The 20,403-nt window shown below is 40.8% G+C and overlaps 2 protein-coding genes and 1 long non-coding RNA gene across 4 annotated transcripts; all 3 read right to left on the minus strand.

Moving 5' to 3' along the window:
- Positions 1-7: 7 nt before the first annotated feature.
- LOC137610462 (uncharacterized) lies at positions 8-1,086 on the minus strand. The gene is made up of 3 exons (XR_011038501.1): positions 614-1,086; positions 347-461; positions 8-232 (listed from the first exon to the last, which is right to left on the minus strand). It is a non-coding gene; the product is annotated as an uncharacterized lncRNA (long non-coding RNA).
- Positions 1,087-1,297: 211 nt separating this feature from the next.
- LOC137611261 (ZP domain-containing protein-like) lies at positions 1,298-2,410 on the minus strand. Its single transcript, XM_068339364.1, has 3 exons — positions 2,174-2,410; positions 1,706-1,841; positions 1,298-1,429 (listed from the first exon to the last, which is right to left on the minus strand). Exons 1-3 carry the CDS (start codon positions 2,311-2,313, stop codon positions 1,298-1,300), a joined length of 408 nt encoding a protein of 135 aa, XP_068195465.1. The 5' UTR covers positions 2,314-2,410.
- A 4,134-nt stretch (positions 2,411-6,544) lies between these two features.
- shprh (SNF2 histone linker PHD RING helicase) lies at positions 6,545-19,242 on the minus strand. 2 transcript variants are annotated; one of them, XM_068338435.1, is made up of 30 exons: positions 19,107-19,242; positions 17,540-18,133; positions 16,719-16,848; positions 16,351-16,569; positions 15,881-15,959; positions 15,489-15,639; positions 15,201-15,303; positions 14,852-15,111; positions 14,122-14,760; positions 13,271-13,522; positions 13,089-13,167; positions 12,845-13,008; positions 12,406-12,662; positions 12,108-12,229; positions 11,783-11,871; positions 11,362-11,454; positions 11,117-11,224; positions 10,614-10,756; positions 10,360-10,533; positions 10,211-10,273; positions 9,896-10,121; positions 9,564-9,701; positions 9,098-9,199; positions 8,952-9,023; positions 8,504-8,692; positions 8,241-8,333; positions 8,056-8,142; positions 7,595-7,773; positions 7,101-7,163; positions 6,545-7,007 (listed from the first exon to the last, which is right to left on the minus strand). In XM_068338435.1, the coding sequence occupies exons 2-30, from the start codon at positions 18,122-18,124 to the stop codon at positions 6,911-6,913; spliced, it is 4,956 nt and encodes a 1,651-aa protein (XP_068194536.1). In that variant the 5' UTR covers positions 18,125-18,133; positions 19,107-19,242; the 3' UTR covers positions 6,545-6,910. The 2 variants fall into 2 exon arrangements, with proteins under 2 accessions (XP_068194536.1, XP_068194535.1); XM_068338434.1 differs by having other exon boundaries at positions 7,101-7,181.
- Positions 19,243-20,403: the final 1,161 nt, after the last annotated feature.

Below are 20,403 nucleotides of genomic sequence, written 5' to 3' on the forward strand. Positions count from 1 at the left end.
GTGTGTTTGTACATGTTTTGTATGTCCATGTCTTTGCTCCAAAAGATCTCGGATCCTCTGATTCATGATGCTACCTCTGAGATGTGGTGAATATTGGATAGGGTGAGTTGCGCCTCCTGCGCCGGGTAGAAACGTCTGGAGCGGAGCCACAATCTCCCAAACACACCTGTGATCAGCAGCAGGACGACCAGCAGCCCCCCCAGAACAAAGGTCTCCACAGGAGGGACTCCACCTGCATCCACAGAGGAGAGGATACCTTGCATGAGAATTTAGTGCACTTATTTAGAAGCATTGAAGATAAGATAATGTTCTGAATGACTGATGAAAAAAAGAGGTGATAACGTACTCATCTTCGGCTTTTCTTTTTCTGTTAGCAGTCGTCTGATTGGTCCATATGACACCGTATGGGATAGAGGGATGTCTCTCCGTATCCTCATTAATCCATCATCAATCGAACAGTTCTATTTGGTAATAAACAGTTTAACTACAAGTTCATGTGGCTAAAAAATTTTTTTCCAGGATCTATGTTAAGGACATAAGCTGCACATACGGCAGTCAAGCCTCTAAATTCCAGTACCAATCAGAGGAATGAAAGTTGAACGAGTTCACTCACTGGCTGGCATGGACCCCCAGTGCTGTGACAGATCTGAACATTGCAGTGGAGGAAGACGTTTATATAGGAACCACCAACAAACTTGAACATTTGTATCCTGAACATGGCCTCTGGACCCTGGCCATTCTTCAGCATACTTAGGGTCTGTTCATTTGACAACACCGGGCAGCTGCAGGAGGGAGAAAAACAAGCTTGGAGACAGTTTTTTCAAGTGATAATTCCATCTAGGATGAAGTACTGTACTTTTAAAAAGAGACAAAGAGAAGATTTCAAGTGGGTGATGAATTGTGAAGCTCAGGAATAATGTAAACACCATCTACAGGCCGACTGTTTTCCTTTCCCTCTGGCATTTCATGGCTCTACTGTTGTGAACAGAACCAAATAGTGCCTGTTGTCAAGGGCATGCACAGCTGTTGAAGTGAAACTCATATGGCCTCTCAGACAGGAGTCACATGACCAGGCTCTAGGGGCTGTCTGTCAACTCGACGAGAAACAAATTCTCTTATTTCAGATTTCAACAGCGCTCCAGTCAGAGGACTGTCTTGCAAGTGTTATGCAATATCAGGACAAGGGAGCTGCTATAAAGTTATGATCTGTTAAATATACAATATGTGCATTTAAAAATAATGTTTTCTCTCTTTTTCATCAAAGGACTTTTTCTTATGTAGTTTCTCATGTTACAAACTAAATCCATTTTTGTTTGAACGGTTCCGAGGCAGACCTGTCTCTGATGAAGGTGTACTGAATATTGCTGTACGGATCGCTGGTCGGCGTGGCCCAGCATCTGTCTATACGCAGCATCAGATGAGCTGGTATCTGTGACACAGACAGGATGACAAACAGATCTTTACACAATAAGTTCAGAGTCAGTTCACAGTAAACAACAACTGCACCAAGACTTTTTAGGGACACTCATACATCTTCATCGTAGGAGTGTTAGATTTCCAATGTTGCTTAATGTGTTTAACGACCTCATACAAAAATAGCATTCAATAATAAACATACTTCACATGCTGTAATGTGTTTTTAAAGCTTTGTTAAGTATATTGTTACAAGCTGTCAATGTATTTCTTGTAACTGCAGGTTATTTACCATGAAAACCTTCACAAAGATGTCGTCATCTAGTGTCAGGGATGGCACCGTGGTCCATCTGTCCTCAAAGGCTTCGTCTTTGTAGAGTAACATCGACACTGAAAAGTTGCCGTCCTCTGTGTTCAAAGTGATGGTTCTGTGCAGACAGCAATATGTTAAAACTAGGAAAACACTCGGACAGCCATTCCTCGACCAAAGACGTGCAAAACAATTTAGGTTTCATCACCTCTGGTAGAATATTTGACTGAAATACTGTATACAGCTGGATCTAAAATTACTCCACCCTCCACTGCATATCAGGTTTGGAGTCTATGATCTGATGATGTGATCCTTCCACTTGAAATTTTTGTAAAGAGTTTTAGTTCATGCCAATGAAACTTCAAATTATTTTTACCAATGAAACAATCATTTAAATATTTATCAAATTATGTAGGATTAAGTCTAGATTAGATTATAATGGATACTCACCTGACATCAACTCGAATCATGTTTTCTCCATTGGGCTGTTGAACCATATAGTTGATGGGGTAGCGGCACACAAATGTTATGTTGATGTAGTTCCTGGTGATGATATCAGTATCGTTGTTGTGTATGGTGTTGATGAACATGATGTGTGTGTCATCTGAAGCCTAGAGAGGAAGACAAAAAAAATATATCGAAAAACAACCAAATAGGAGAGGTTCTTATGACTAAATGCAATAAATCCCTATTAGGGTGGTATTACTAGAATAAAAGAAAGGGAAACATCTGTGCTGGTTTGTATGTGAATTAAAGGAGTAGGTTTTAAATGAAAACGAGCTGGGTATCTCCTATGAAGACTGTATCTCCTCTAGTCTTTTATCTTAAAATCAAATAATTAAGTATCTGCTACAGTTTTGAAGAGTAAAAGGCCAAGATATATTGTATAAGAGACAGTTAAACAGTATGTGTAAATGTGTAAAGTTGTGGTTAGAGGCCAAAATGACGACATAGGTGCATCAATTCCTGGCTGTGAGAATCCCATCAAAAAGTAACAAGACATTCCTTTATGAACATCAAGCTGTAACTTCAACTGTTATCCTTTCACACACTGTAAATGTCACTTATGCTGCTAAATATTCAACTGTTGGCTGCTGGCGTAGGTGAAACCATAAAACATGGATGGGTGAAAAGGTTGCATGCAGCGTTTGTCTGGAATCCCGCTGGGTGCAGACGGGGAGCGGCTTCTGTAGAAACTGAACAGTTTGAGCCCTAACCTTCCAAACATCTTTTACTGCCTCTTGGTAAACAAACTACGGCGTCCTCAGCGCAGAACCCCACCAACCAGACAGAACTATGAGTGAAACATGAGCGAGCATGCTGTCACGTTTCAATAAAAAAACAGTTGACCTTTAGACCTGACGGTTCAGTCACTTCTCCACCGACAGCGGGTTTAAAAAGTTCAAGGTGAAAACAGAACTGACAACATACGACATTCTTTTCCTTTAGCAACAGCCGTCTCTTCTGGACCAGGCTTACTTTCCTCACTCACTGGGCGCTAATCTTTTGCTCTCTTTAAAAGACTTTCAAGTGAGCGTTTCAAGGACGCTCGTGGAGCTGAAAGTAGGGATTAAAACCCTTCAAAGGTTTGATATCGATGTGAATGGCTCGATTATAATAATCAGTATGCTGGTTGACCAATCATTTACAACATTCTCTATCCTAAATATCTACAAACAATCATTTCCAACTAAATCCTGATAATTTAGAACTAGGAGGCCCTACATGGTCCCCATTCCTGCTTTGAATGAAGGCGTGCGCTTCTCAAGGCAAAAGGAACAACGCCACCCTTCTTTCTTGATATACAAGTCGACTCCCTCCCCTCTTTTCTCTTCGCCCCTCTCTGTCTGGACTCTTTATACAAGCCTTTCTCCGTCCATCTTATTATACGTGCTATGAGCTAATTCCATAGTGGCCGTTTAAAGAGAGAGTCTCACAGCCCAAGTTTACGTCAGAGCTGGAAAAAAAGGGTCTCCAGTTATGTAAGGCACGTTAAAATCCTTTTTTGGACAGCCGGTTCCCATGAGAACATTATAAAATAAGTGATTTATTATAGCAGGGATTTTATCCTGTCATAAAAGAGACGTCAAGCCAGCTTGTCTTCATATCGTGTGAAGCTGATGTCTGCGGCCTTTGTTAGGAGTTGCTCTGAATATCTGAGGTCACATCCCACTTTTGATTCATTGGACTCATGACTAAATAATGGGTTCAGACTTTAATGCAAATGCTGAGCAAAACCACTGGTACCATTATTGTCCCGCAGTCTGACAGATTTGTCTTTATGCTGAAAACGTAGTCGTCTCCGACCTCCACGCCACGGCATTCCGGATCATTTAAATGCAAATCCCAAACCTAAACATGGAAAAACAAAATTAGTACGCAAAACCAAACATATTTTAGGATGTCAGTGTTTGAGAATGTTGAGGGAAAGAGTTTTGTTGCTTTGGTGCTTACTCACATAAACTGGAGGCACTTTGTTTAGAAAGAACGCACTGGGAATAACAACTTGCATGTGGTCGTTGGTACAGATCACAGTGTCATTGAGCTCTGGTAGAAAGAAAATATAAAAAATAAAAATAAAATATTAATCACACAAAAATCATTGATTCCACGTCAGCAGTGGGATTTATGTAGGATGTGTATCTGGCCTCTAGGTCTCAGTGGGGGATTTTGATGAAGGAGCAGATTCTTGATTTTTATTTGACATTTCCTTGAATTTCACAGTAAGTGTTGTGTGGATCTTGGTGAAAGCAAATTTAGTGGGCTTGTATCTGTATGTTCCAAATAAATATCACCTCTGCTGAGGAGAGTTTCACCATCATGTGTTCTTTAGTTAACAGAGATTAAATATGATCTGATCTGAAAGGTTTTTTTTAAACTTCCTACAACATTTTTCTTCTCAACATTTTTGACATTACAAAATTACTTACATTTGGATTGGAATTTATTTTATTCAGTATTTTCTTGTAAAAGATAATTTTTATATTGATGTTTATTATAAGAGTTCACTTCTAAAAATGTGTTCTTGATTGCTACAGATATGACATACCTACCTAGTTCAAGCACTGCCGTAATTTTTTCCACTGCACTACATTTTAGAGGGACCTATTGTATCCACAATATTTATCTGATTACAGTATTTTTATTTTATGGAAAATATAGATGACAAATGTTACATTTTAACTATAAGGACAACTAGTACTCTGAGTACTGATGCTCATAATTTATAAATCACTGAATGGTTTAGGGTCATTACTGGTCTACTGCTCCATCATCCAAATGAATCAGGTCTGCTTTCTGTCAGAATCAAAAGAGGAGGCACAAAGTCCAATTTTTATGCTGCACAAATGTGGGACACACTCCCAGAGATGTTCTGCTGCAAGTCGCTTCTTAAAGCAATGACTTCATTTTGTATGATGCATGTTTACTCTTCCGTTAAAATTTTATTTTTAACAACCTTTTGTTCCTTTCTTAATTGTTTTAAACTGTCATGTATTTTATTTTCATGCTTTTTATACTCTATATAAAGCACTGTGGAATATATTTATTACAAATAAACCTACCTGTATTGCATTCTGTGCTTAGACTTTGGTGAGACGTTTGAGTCTGAATTCTTCTTGAACTCATGCAGAATATTTCTCAGGTTTAACAAATTGATAAATTATTTATATTACAAGCTTCTCTGACATCTAATACTTAAAACACCAGAAAACCTAAATTTCATAAAATTCACAAAACTATTTTCAAGGTATTGAAGCGTACTTTCCTATAAATATCTCTCTTTCCCCAAAATGAATGTTCAGTAATTGTTTCATTTGCTTCCTGGTTGTGTGTTGTGATCTCACCTTCCTCCCCCTCTTCAGGCTCCACATAATCTGATGAGGAGACCATCTTCATGGTGAGCAGTAACCATGCAAAAACCAGGCTAGCAGGTGCCATCTTCATCCTCAGGATTCTCTTAATTCAGCCACTCCGCTACCTCTCCACCAAACTCTTCTGGGGACTATTCCACAGCTCGCTGTCACCACAAGACGTAGTACCCCCTCTTACCCCAGCCCTCGAAACACAGCTCTAATGAACTGGGAGCCTCCCTCTGGCCTTAAAACACCAGCTTGAATGATGTCTCCTCCAACAATGAGATTCCGCACATGAATAGAGGGAACCGAGGGGAGTCCAAGGTAACACGTATGTTACCGCCTACTGCGGTGGTGTCCTCTTAGTAAACATCTTACAACTGTTTCTTACTCCAGGGAGCAACAAGATGTCTGGTAACCATGTAAAGAGGGACAACAGGACAGGGATGGCACTCTTTGTTGTCCATCTCCTTTGTTTAGACATTTTAAGATCTTTACTGTAGCGGGAATCCCAGTCAGTCAGGCGAAAAGAAAGTCAAGGGCAATTTGACCTGTGAGTGTGTGGTGGAACAGACCATAAACGACTTCCAAACAGATCAGGATTATTACGATCGCATTAAAAAAAGATTAGAAACAGGAGACACGTAATTAAAACGTTGCTTATCTACTAAACTTGTGTTGATTCCAAGTGGCATTGAAAGAAAATGAAAAGTTTAGTTTTTCTAACTTTTATGAGTTTCATTTACAAGATTAGTTTCAAAGACAGAGACTTTTCCCGCTTTTTTGTCTTGCAAATGAGGCAGGCAGGAGTGTTAGGCTGAATTGTCTGGCATTGTTTTAGCAGACAAATGGGTTCAAGACCATCGTCTGGTTCAGGAAAATCCTTCACTTCTTCTGTGAAGGTCAATGGCTTCCTTCCTGCATCCACTTTTACTACATAGGAATAAACCACAATAAAACCTCTGGATGAGCAGAGCAGGTCGTAACAAGTTGACACCCCGTCACGATGGACTTTTATTTCCTGAAAGTTGTGATTTCTGCATTTACCTCACAGTTGAGTCATGTGTGTGAATACATATACATAATAGCAGATTAACACGAGCACCAGTACCACACAGTCCAGTGAAATGTAATCATCAAATATGCACTTGATCAGCTGAAGTGGTTCAATTGATAAGTTACAACGAGAAGTGAGCCAAATACACAAAGATTAAAAATTAAATAGGGTTAAAAAACATATTAGGAATGCATCTGACACTTTTAAGACGACTATATATAAAATGTGCAAAATCTGAGTAGGTTCAAAACCACGGTGTGAAGAGTGGACCTCTCATCACTCCAGATGTTCGGTGTCGTCTGTGAACAAGTCGGCGAGGTCGGCTACCGTCAGTACGGAGGCCTCCGAGTGCTTCATGGTCGTGCTGGTGTGGCTGGAAGTACAAAAACGTTCATGCGTCTCTTCTGAGCCAGAATATTTTGAAGGGAATCTCTGTGCAGAAAACAAGTCGTTTTGAGGCTCTCACCTTTTTTCTGCTGTCTTCAGCATCGCCTGCATTCTCTCTTCAATAGTGGATTTGATAAGAAATCTGTGAACAAACGTCGGCCTGGTGGACACACAATATAGACACAGAATGTACAAATGCGATTGTCAACAGGATTAGAGATCAACTATAGGCCAGATTTATATTAAACTTCATGAAAAAGTGTAGCATGGGACAAGTTTTGAGAGGATATAATGTAACAGGGTGGATGTTCTCTGACAGGTCAACCTCAACCCAGCAGGATGGTGTCTCTGTCTCATGAACATGGAAAAAAAAGGGGCAGATCTGAACTGAAGACATCGCTGTGTGCCAAACACAGGAAAGGAAACACTCATTGGCTGAAAGTGGTGCAAATTTAACTAGCTTAAGTACGGTAACCTAAGTAGTCCTTGCATCGACATCGACTCGCTGCAGGTGTCAACGACTGAAAAGGTCAGTATCTTAAATGCTGACAGATTTAAGTCCCTGCTTCTTACTTGGTTTGGCCAATCCGGTGCACCCTGCCTATGGCCTGCAGCTCGTGAGCAGGATTGAGGATCGGCTCCACCAGCAACACGTGAGTCGCCTCGATGATGTTCAGACCGTTGGAGCCGGTGTGCAGAGGAAGGAGGAGGATGTTGATCTTTTCTTCATATTTAAAGGAACTCAGATTTTCCTGGAATATGAAATAGGAAACGATACACAATTGACATTTACTTCATTTGTATGTGACTTGCAATTAAAAAACTTACAAGCAGTGAGAAAAGTAATCTCAATTTTGGAGAAGCTAAAATCAATGATAGCATTAATGGCTATGTGTCAGCCGCTAACATCACCAAAAGGTAGAGAAACAAGGTGATTTTGTATTTGAGGCCCTTTGTGTCGTCGTGCAGCCCAGATCTATGCACTTAAGTGTTACACGCACACATTTAACAGGGATTAGAACATTGTTTCCAACCTGGAATTTGTGAATCCCGTTGATTTGAGAGAACTCCATGTTGTTGTCAAACAGGGCCTTAGCAATGATGTCCAACACACTCAGCCACTGCGCAGGAGAGAATAGAAAACAAACTGGGTCACTTCCAAACTTGATATTATCAAAATAAAACACTACCTCACAGAGCAGGGATAGTTTAGTGTTACCGTGGAGAAGACGAGACACTTGGCACCGGGGTCGGTCACTTGAATCTTCTTCAGTGTTCTCACCACTGCTTCCACTTTGGTGGAGTGGCTTCCCTGACAACGGGAACAGGAAAATTAACCTATGCTGCGAATTTATCTTGAAAAACGCCCAAGATATAGTTGTGGGTGTCATAAGTGTAACCACCTAATAAGAGAAAGCTGTGGTAAAAAAATAAAAACAAGAATAAATGCAGTATCGCGTGAGGAGGGCGATGCAGACTGACTTTAACCGGTATGTCCTGATCGTGACTGGATGACTGGGTGGTGAACACATAGGAGATCTCAGCGTGTGATGTAGTCTGCCTACATATGGCGCATTTGATGGCTCGCCGTCTGGAGCCCACGCTGTACTGCTCCACGATGATGGCGATGCACTCGTTACAGAAGCAGTGGCCACAGGTGAGCACCGCCCACTGGAAGAGAGGAATCATGCAGAACATTCTTTATGTAAATCATTCTTCTGCAACAGAGTTACTGAGAACAAAGAGCCAATAATCATTCAGTTAGTTTTAGCTGCACAGAAAATAAAGAATTTGATTTCTACTTTCTATAGTTTGCATACAGCGACAACACTGGCAGCGAAAGTAGAGGCTGAATGAAGAGATTCAAGACAGCCAAAGACCAGCTGATATCTATGAGACATTTCAAATCTCCCTCCTAGACAGCGCTCACCTCCTGTCCCAGGGGCCGGGCACATATGGGACATGGCTCTGGGTTCAGACCTCCAGTAGATTTGTCTTGAGACTAGAACAAAAGAGAACATGTTATGACCTGGGAAGAAATTCAATGTTTTGTCGGTACCATTAAATGCAAATGACCTTCTCCAGATTGGTGAGATACAGAAACTGGCCGAGCTTCTTTTGGAGCTGCGACTTTGCCACCGCCTGGTCGTTCAAGAGCTTCACTCGGTTCTGCTCCACCTGGAAGAGAAACAACCGATGTCAAGAATGCATTAAAAATAGTTGAAGCAGAATATTTCATCCTTAGAAACTTTCAAGACAACCCTGTCCAACATTGAGAAGTGAGAGATGTGCTTTTAATTCAAAACCAGCCTTATTACGTACATGTTCAAATATCAGTCGCTTTAATTATCCAAAGGAGAGCTAAAACGAAACAAAGCCAGAGACTGTGGCGTGTGGACGCCTTTGGGACAAGATAGCACACCCTGTATCTATATTATGAGTCAGTTCAGAACTGGTATTAAGATCTATCCTGAGGGATCTTATCAGAATCACAGCTCTGATTATAAGAACAGACAAACCCAGGACAGAAAGACTCTTTCACCTCATGAGGCTCGATGATGTGCAGCAATTTGGGCTTCGGTTCGTCAGGCAGGCGCACACGAAGTCTCTCTGTGGCCATTCCCAGCTCATCGATTGCCGACACGTGATTCCTCAGCACCATCCAGTACTCATGCAGCACCTGAAGCAGAGCAGATCTCTCTAATTAAAACCAGCACAAAACTAAATAATTACTACTTCTGCTGTTAAGACAAATTAAATTTTAATAATCAGAATCCTTTATTGATCCTTAGGGGAAATTGCCTTAAATTGCATAATAGCACAATAATAATAATAATAGTAATGATGAGGAGACCAGCCAGAGTTTGCCCAAACCTTGTACTCTTTCTTCCAGTTCTCGAACAACTCCATGAAGGTGTTGCCCTCCTCCACCAGCTCCAGATCCATTCGTTTCAGCTTAGCAAAGGACAAGATGGCTTTCAGGGTGCGCTCCATCTCGCTGGCCGCCCACAGGCCTCGGCTAGTGGTGGGTAAGCGGTCGTCCACCAGCCCCTCCTCATCTTCAATCATTTCTTCAAAGATGGCTGTTTGACCTTTCACCCTGTTGGAAAATCTTCCTTGTGATCAATTTTTCAAGATGATATGTTTTACACAATGTGACTGGTGGCCTGAATACGCTGCTCTACTTACGTATGAGAAAATAGCTTGGATTCATACTCTGTGAAAAGCTCATCTGCTTTGCAAAAAACACAACTGAAATATGAAAAGACAAGAATGTGAGTTACAAAAAAAACATTGGTGTTGCGGTTCATGACGCCCATTTAAAACGTGTGTCTTACTTGTTGAGAGGTAGCCTCATAGGTCTGAGGTGACAGATGGTGGCCTCGTCAATCACTTTCTGTGAAGCCGGGCCTTCAAGACTTTTCACCGCGTCTTGCACAGTCTTCTGGGATTTCATCAGATCTTGCATTTGTGAAGTGAGTATGAACTGCAGGCCACAGGCATCACGAAACCTGCAGGAGGACCAAAATGATTCATTACATTAAAGCGAGGGTTTACTTTGAACCTATTTTAAATTAGAAAAATAGTTTACTTGTCTGCCATAGAGAGCTTTTGGGCTTGTTGTTTGTAGCTGGACGTCAGCTCGTTCTTGACACGGGACACCAGGTCATCATCTGTGGTGCACCGGATCGCCCTCTGGATGACATCCAGCCACCAGGGGGAATTCAGCTTCACCTTGACAAAGATGCTGATGTTAAAGTTTGCTTCCTAATTGTATTGATTTACACATGTGAATTTGAAATTATATAAATTTAAAATACACACATATGGTTATATCTTCTATTATGATCAGTCATGAAAATGAAATGAGTGTTAGGAAACTTTATAGTAATTACCAATGAACAAATGACAATTTTCAGGTTTAAATGCAAGTTCAGGTTGCAATGTCGATCATCACATTTTGGTCCATAAACACTGACTTATCATTTAGAAAGAAGACCTGTGAGCTTGTGCCTCAACTGTTAAAGAGTTTCCCATCCCGCCTGTTCTAACATGAAGCACATTTTGCCTGAAGGTAGATATAAGAGTTCTCACTTTGCGTTTCAGCTCCTTAATGTTTTGCAGCACCGGCTGCAGGCTCTGATAGGCATCCGCAACCTCAGAGTCGTATTTGGTCATGTAGTGCTGTCGAAGCTGCTCCGCCTGCAGAGACATAGACAGGAGTCAACATAAACTACAGCAGCAAAATCCAACTGATCGGTCCCATTGTTAATAAAAGCACACACCTTTTGACAAATGTCTTCCAACAGAGAGAATTCTAGAAAATATTATCGACTTACCTCCTCACTTAGTCGGTCATCTCTTAGGGTGGGGGGTATCCCAGGATGCTTCGCACCCAGCAACTCCATCAAATTGTGGGTTGCGTGAAGCCTCTGTTTAAACACAACAGTAAAATAGATAAAAGTGACGTTTAATGTGAGCTCATAGTATATGAAATAAACATTAATGCCATCAGCTTTTTCTAACAAGTGTATTTTGGATGACTGCCTACAGTGGTTTACATTTTTCTAAAGACAAAGCAAATGTTTAGTGTTTTATGGTAGAGCCATTGTTGTATAAATGCAACCCTGTAAGACAACACCGTGTCCCACAGCCCCAGTTTATTGACAGATGGCAGATTTTTTTTTTTAAAAAGAGAAAGTCTTCATATGTTAATTTCAGATGTTTGTTAAAAGACATGAGTGGGAGGAGGCCACATACCTGTAAAGAATCTGTTTTCAATCTGTCTTTGTGCTCCTCTGATGAACGAAGCACTTCTCTATACAACTCTGCCGCCTCTAGAAACTCATCTGTGGGTGGAAATGGCGATTTTCAACGACCATAAGTTACATGTGGCGTTAATGAGACGTAATACACAACCAGGCCACAAACAGCCACATTATATAGATTACTGAAACCTGCTGCAACAAAGCACCTCAGCACAAAAAGTGCTGAAGGACACAAAGATGAGAGCACAGCTCGTGTTTTGTTTGAGCCTGTTCCCATGGGAAACAGAGAGCACAAGTACAGAAGAGGGGATTTTTACTTCTGATGATGTGGATTCCAGCCAGGCCATTGAGGGCGCACACTAATTGTCTGTGAGCTTCTTCGCACTCCACTCGACATTTCTTCTGCAGGGACTTAAGGAGCTCCTCCATCGTCATGGTGCTGGAAATCACACCCAAATGGGTCAACTTTAAATAAACACAAATGCACTATGTATACTTGGCAAAAGTTTCTGAGGTCTATTACTGGTACAACAATACTCTATTTAATCAAGATAGTTAATTATGTATTGCATCTGCTTTCACATAAAGACACTTGAAAACAGAAGTGTCACCGACCTTTTCTGCAGAGGGAGGAACTCCCCCCTCACCGCCTGTGGATGGCAGCAGGCCTGGCGCAGCCTCAGCAACGGACACAGGATGGTGTTGACGGTGCGGCGATCGAGGGTGCCAAGCTTCAGGCTCCAGTCGGAGATCTTCCTGAGTTTTACCAAAGCGTCCTGAGAGCAGACTTCATGTTGGCGGTGGTAGAAATGACCCTCAACTGGGGAGAAATGCAGCCAGTGGACCTCCTCTGTCTGAGGAGGGATCTGGATCTGGAAAAGCAGATCAACAAACACAATGTTGTAAAAAAATCACAGTGGAAATTGGGCAAAAAAACTGCACCTAAAAACTCCGATGTTAAATGGGTTTTCACTCATATGGAAGGGATTTAAGTAAAACAAATCGTCCTTAAAGTTTGACATTTGAACGCGACCACAGAAAACTTTAATCTCACCTGATCGAGGACATCTTTTTTAGCTGATCGCCATAGTAACTGAGAAATTACATGATACAGCGGCTCAGTGTTTCCCCGTCGATAGGGGCGATAGAGCAACTGGTCCCACCAGTGTTTTACCCAGTACGGGTCGACTCCCAAGAAAAGAACAAGGCCATACAGATCTGCACAGAAAAAACTATCAGTCTGGAGCCTTGAGACACCGGGCGCCTGATTCAGATGCTGCTGTAACGTCATCCTTTACCTTCCAGGCCTCTCTGGACAGGAGTGCCGCTGACACACCAGCGGTTGACAGATGCAAGCCGTAGAGCCATCTCTGCAGCCTGGAATAAAAATACAAGGGAGTCTAAACAAAGTTTCAACAGATGGGACTGGAATAAATATTAACTAAAATTGTAAAATTATCTGTTGACTCCCTCAACACACCTTTGCAGTGGGACATTCAACCATCTGAGCCTCGTCCAGACAGATGCGCCACCACTCCACCGCCACCAGAGGACTGGGGATGGCCATGTAGCGCTTCTGGTTGCGGAAGCGGCGTCCGTCCTTGCTGTTACTATGAGGAATATCCACGTAGTTGAGCTCCGACCGCAGCACATCGTAGGTGGTGATGACCACATCCTGCTCAGCGAGCATGTGTGGCTGAATGAATCCATGCTTCTTCACACCCTGATAAACCTGCGATGAAGAAGTCCTTTTAACTAGAGGAGCACTGAGGCCTGTTAAACACTTACAGCCGTTTACTAGCCTGATAACTGTTGTCAAACACATTCCAGCTGCAGCAGGAGTGTAAACACACCATCTGCTGCTGAGAACATGACATCACAGGTACCTCACTTATGTGAAAAGATGATACAGTATAACTGGCTTTATTTATTATTGGACTGCCATTATTTGAGCTAATATTCATTATTTTGCACAATTTTTTTTAAATACGTGGCCAAACTTCACAGTATTTTAGTGTAAAGATGTTTGCTTATCTGCACCTAAAATCCAAAAGGGGCTTTTTATTCGTAAAAGATCAGGAAAAAAATAAAATAGATATACAGTACTGTTTGTCTCTGCTAAGATTTCCAGTTTTGGGTCTGGTTTGGTTGTCATAACTCATTGTCGTGCTACTACACTCCCATTTATAGACTCAACACGAGTGAATGCTGAGACAAATGAGACACCTAGTGGTTGGATTCTAACAACATTGAGATGCTGAGGTCACCTGACGTTTCTACCTTGTGATTACAACACATTTACACACAGAACACATGATTCTACTTTCTCACCAGCACTCGCAGTGAGGAGGACCTGATGTGCCGGTTGATTTCTTCCACCCACTGGTGGCAGATAGAACTCGGGGAAATGATGAGGGTGGCACCGGTTGAAACGGGTTTCATGGCAACTAAGCAGTGAGGGCAGTAGAAGGGCGTCGTTTCAAGACTTTCTTCTTTGTAGTTTACGCAGTCAGCATGCTGCCACAGCTGGCAGTTCATACACTGGACACGAGCCTTGTAGTCGACAATGCCCAGTTCACCGCAGATACACTCAAAGCGGTAGTCAGGAGTGTTGAATGGGATGACAGATGCTCTAGTGGGGGTATCGGTCTCCTCAGGTGGAATGAGCTGAAGCATCGCTACCCTTTCTGCAGGTAGATCATCCATCATGGGGGTTTCTTGTGTATCTGACTTAACCTGAGAGATCTGTGAAGCAGTCACAGACATATCCAGTGCACCGTCTGACTGATCTGCTTTCTCGCTTACAGTTTCATTCCACTCCATCGGTTTTGCTGGTGCTACACAGTCAGATGTTGAAGAGCACAAATCATTTTGATCCTCTAGAAGAGAGTTTTGTAGGGCGGCCTCTGCCTTGTCCTTTGCACGTCTCTGAAACGTTTTCCTGGGTGAGCTGTCTGAGCTTTTATAACTCTGAAAAACAGCAGAAAAATGTTAAATCGACAACCAAACTAACAAGTATTTAATGTCCACAGCATTTATATTTAAAGATTCTTATTCTTACAGTCTTTGACGCTCCTGCTACCACTTTCTTTGTTTCTTTGTATTTTTTCCCCAGCCTGAATGACCCAGCCAAGCCTCGACCTTTGACCTGGTCAACCAGTCCTTCATTTATCAGCTTTGCCAATGTCTTCCTGATGTGGTTGCGGTTTTTTAAGAGGTCACATCCATAAGTAGCACGGATGTATGTGAAGATCGCGTTGACAGATGCTCCTTTGCCAGATCTCATCTCCTTAATCGCAGTGAGGAGCATGACACGCACAGCTGCACAACAATAATGAGCAACAGAACTATAATTTAAACTGAAGAGGCAACAAAAGACGTGACATGTAACAGGACTATGAGTGACATACTTGGGTATGATGTCTTTTTTTTAGGCTGAACTTCAATCTTGCAGCTAGCAGCTTTCTTTCTTTCAAGTGGAGGTGGAGGCACAAAGTAATTGACAGATTTTCCCTGTAAGAAGTGATAAAAACAATCTTACAACAAACAGAAACTTAGAAGAAGACAAATATCCTACATTACAAACTGACTAAATAATAAATCCCAGTACTAACAGGATTGAGGAAAAGATGGAGATTTTTAAAAAAAAAGCAAGGACTGTTTAAATTCTGTATTTTAAGTGTCCTACTGAGCCTCACCACTGGCAGGGTGAGGGCCTCCTGCTCCAGGTCCTGTCGAGTGTGAAACAGGATAAGAGCCAGAACTTCCACCGTCTTTCCTAGCCCCATTTCATCAGCCAAGATCCCACCGGGCCACTCCACACCAGCCAGGGGATATTCTCGGATTAAACTAAAAAAAAAAAATCAAAAAGAAAAAATCTGATACGTTACTTAAACAAATACAACAAAAGTAAGGTAACTGTAAAATAAAGTATCAGTTCAGACTTCAAAAAGACTGATGTTTCCCTGGGTCACAGGTTTGTGTCAAGGCTCCGGTATCAATGATTAGTGATAAAATATAAACTATGTTTGTGGTTTAAGTGAACTGATATGTTAACCTGACACTGCTGTTAAAAAATTGAAGCTCTTACCATCCAGTAAATGGGTTGTAGAATAACTTTTTGCCGCATAACGTGATCAACTCTCGCCAGAGGAAATGCAACGTTTGTTCTGCAAAGAAATGATAAATATCAACAGGCCATTCCTCACAGACCAAATGTAGGTGTGATTGCTTTAAATACAGGAGTTTAAGGACTTAAAGTGTTTCCATTTTCTCTCCCTATTTAAGAACAAGTTTTTTAAACTGCTAAATCCAAGCTCCAGGTTTCAGTGTTAGGGGAAAAACAAGCAAGAGCACATTCAAGTTTAGAAAAATGCACTTCACCCTCTTGAAAAATGTTAAAACTTGGCCAAACTATGTTCAATATTTTTATCAATCCACTGGTTCAATTTATCATCTTAAAAAACAAGCTTCCCATGTTGTAAGACCATTTATCTGTAATACTGATTATAACCACCAGTGAAAAGCAATGAATCAGTGTCCCAGACAAAACTTGAGCACCTTTAGGTGAAGTGATCCTGAATTTCTCCCTCCTCAGCATCCAGTTGACAGCCTGGCTCTGATAAGGTCTCAGAACAGGGATTAGAGATTTGTGCTGGACATCATAGTTCACCTCCTGGTTCTCTCTCTGGTGAACATGTCGGACATAATCATAAAGTTCCTCCACATTTTGCCTCTCCAAGTCTGTGTCACATTCCTCCTCCTCATTCTCGACAACTTCTACATGAAAAATACAGGAGAAAAGTGTTACTCAATGTTACTCAGCACTACATTTTTTTCAGGCATCACACTGCTTTACATTAGATTTAAATGTTATTGTATTGTTTGAAAAGTTGTATTACAGCATCCTTCAAACATTAGATGCCTACCAGGGATAATGAAATCATAGAAATACTCCATTAACTTCTGCATTAGTTGATTTGCTTTCTTTAGTCGAGTATTTCCCTCGCTGAGGAACTCGGGCTTCCCGAGCCCAGATTCCAGCAAGTAAATCCCCACCTGCCAGATATAAACAAACAATGATGGTAGATAGAAGAATGATGAAGCTCTGATGGAAGGAACGGAATCAAACCAAAGACCAAATTTTTAAGTTTGAACAGAGTAACATAATCAGCATTAAAGGAATAGTTCACATTAAAATGAAAACTCTATCATTATCCGCTCAACCCCCTGATGACGAACAAATGAGTGATGTCAAGAAACCATTTCTAGAGCTTTAGGCTGTCAGCTTTGAGAATACGATAAAAACATGTCTTTTCAAATCAGTTTGGGATCTCATGGCCTCTAGACACTTGGTTTATTCCTGTGCTTTTTTAGTCCTGTTAAAAACACAAACGCCCACTTTCTTTTTTCCATCATAAAATTCTGTAAAGTTTTACTGTGAAGGTCCAGAAATGTTTTGTTGACCAAAAAAAAAACGTAATCCAAATTTCAATCTGCATGAGGATCAGTAGATAATGACTCTTCATTTAAGAGTCGTGTTCTTAAAAAAAAAAAAAAAAATATGGACGGAACCTTTCAAAACACCTCAATATACAGCAAAGATTTTAATTGTTACACTGACACGAACTTCCACTCATACATCGATTATAATCACAAACACCAAATCTGTGAGAAAAAAAAAAGGAAACAGTTCTTGTGATTTTAATTTTAGTCTGTAAGTATAAAGTACCCTGAAATAACTTCTTACCTTAACTGAGTCCTCCTTCTTCTGATGGCAGAGCTGAACCACTCTCCTCTTTTGCATCCAGTCCAGGTCCTCCAGCGGGATCCAACTGAGGCTGCACTCCACTCTGCTTGTATCCTCATTAGGTCCTAACTGCTGTTCTGAGCTGTCACCGTCGCTGCTGTAACTGAGGTAGAGCTGATCACGCATCCTGTACAGGATGAAAGCTCTGTGCTCACAGTCCGAGGGGATTGAATCTGGTCGGACAATGAACTCCCCAATGACAGCCTTCCAGATGTGGCTCAGCTTTGAAGCTGGCTCCACAGTGAGGGCCAGGGAGAGAGAACCCGAGCTGCTGTCTGATGACGTTTCAGGGACTTCTTCTGTAAAACGGACAGAGCTGGTACATGCAGTCTCTATGACACTGTCAGTGTTCGAGAAGACGGAACTGCTGGGAATATCACCGACAAAAGGAATGGAGCAGGTTGGTAACTGGTCATCTACCCGGAGAGCCTCATTTTTACGGTCCTCCAGCATGTTCCAGTTCAGTCTCTTCTTGTCCTCTTCATCCACCCTCACAGGAGGAGCTTTTTTTCTTCGACTACTCATGGCTAAAGTCTACATGGACAAAAAAATGTTGATTACAAACTGAAAGTGTGTGATAAATGTTAACATTTGGTAAACACAATAAGCACCATTTAACGCCAAACTAATGACAGCATTTTAAGGTTTTGTCAGGTTTCCAATGTCCTAACTAGGGCTCAGTAAAAAAATAAATATGATTAAATGCATGAATTAGTGTTGTTGTTGTTTTCACACATATATTTACAAAGTTGTTGAAAGATGAGGCTTCAAGTCTCTTAATTAAGTAATTCCTACTGGGTGGATTAATATGACTGTGGATGAATGGAAGGATTTGACATGTCAAGAATAAAAAACAAACAAATACTGGAGTGGACCCACATGAACATGTGGACGAATCAATGCAAAATCCTTGAAGATGCAAGATTTCTGTAATTTTCTGGATGAAGAATAAACTACTTAATAGATCTTCATAGAACGTATTTTAAGACTTTTTTTTATAGACTTGGAGAATTAAGCACGCTTATACAGTATGTAAAATAAATGGAAAAAGCTGATAAAATACTGCTTCTTCTATTGTAATTCTAAAGATTCAAGAAACCCCTGGCAAGACGTCCTTGTATTCATCCCCATTCAAAGTGAGAGTGATGACTGCTCTAGGCCATCTGTGTGAATGTCATTATTCCTCATTGAAAACAAACAATATGGCATAATGTAGATTAGAGGTAGTTAGCTCGACAGCTAACTTGTTTATTTCACATTTCAAATACAGCTTTTTTTCTGTTTTAATCTTAATGCAAGACGAATAGTTAAGTAAATACAACTGGCTAGTATGTTGACCAACTGAGGTATGATCGCTTTAAAATGTGCTCCTTCCTGTTTAAAGTTTTTGTCAGAGAAACTAGCAGCCAGACTCAAATGTATGAACACTGAGACACAATGGAAACACTTTCAGGCTGCGATTTCTATCGTTTGACTGTTAAATTAAGAGAAGAACAAACAACTTTACTTTTAAAGCCTCCCGCAAAGATGTCTGGTTTTTATCGCTGCATTATAGGCGGTTTATAGTCCCAGCAGCTCCGAATAGTCAGGCTGGTATGCATCAAAACACTCTCGTTTACTTCAGGCTTCCTGTCCGACATTTTTAAATGCCGGACGTGACGTCATAAGTGTCATGCGCTTTGAAATCACAAAATTTATTTTTGTATTTAATTCAAGGTTTCATGTTTCATTTCTTTCTTGATAATTGATTGCATTTGTTTAAAAAAAAGTGTTAATTTTTTAAATATGTTTAATTTCAGTTTAGCTTGAACTATTTGTCTTCCTTACCTTTTTTCTTTATTATTTTCTTAATTGGTTTCTAAAAAAATTCAGAGTGGTTACTGATTAATAATTTAATAACTTTACATAACTTAATTCACATTCACCCCCTTCAAATCCTATAATCCTCATCTGACAGTTACAAAAAAAGAAACATACATACAGTAGGAAAAAGATAAGTGATGTTAGAATCATAACTTTTTTTGTGTGTTTAAAATGTCAAAATTATGAGTAAATTTATATTTATTTTCAGAATTCTGATGTTGATGAGGTAATGTCCACTGAGCAACACTATCAAAATGAAGTTTTGTGTGTTTGTTGTGGTGTAGGCGCAGTTCCTGGTTTCCACCACAGAACGGCAGCCGATAATAGCAGCGGTGAGTTGCAGGTGTATCACATCTGACACTGACAGATAACGGCACAGCTCAACTAATGATGGGATGTTTAACCTTTCTCTTCAATCTTTTCTTCAGTAAATTTTTAAAAAAAAATTAATATATGAATATATGTTATATTCAGCTCTTAAATTCCTACATGTCTTCCACGAGAAAATAATGAAAGCATTTTGTTTGAAATTCCCTTCCGGCATTTAAGGATGTGTGACTTCAGATTAGGGGCACTGCAGTGAGTGTGACCCGCTTATTAGATGCAGTGAGGAAAAAGAGAATAAGGTGGCACCTCATGATCAGCGCAGAGAGAGAGAGAGGGAGGGAGAGAGAGAGAGAGGGAGATGCACAGTGATTCTCCACAGAAGAGCTGGAGTCCTGTGTGTCTGCTCCACGAGAGACACAGACCCACGACGTTCCTGCTGCAGGAAGGTAAAGTAATAGCACTTATCAGATTGTCTTCTTTTTATTTTCTTGATATACAGTACTCAATTTATCAGTTTTATAGTAACCTATGCTGCACCTTTTAATTGAAACACATGTACAATCATACATAGGTAATGCTGTGCATTACTTGGCACCAGCTGTGGAAAGGTAGGA

The sequence above is a fragment of the Antennarius striatus genome, chromosome 17 (assembly GCF_040054535.1).
Source record: "Antennarius striatus isolate MH-2024 chromosome 17, ASM4005453v1, whole genome shotgun sequence".
NCBI classification, from domain to species: Eukaryota; Metazoa; Chordata; class Actinopteri; order Lophiiformes; family Antennariidae; genus Antennarius; species Antennarius striatus.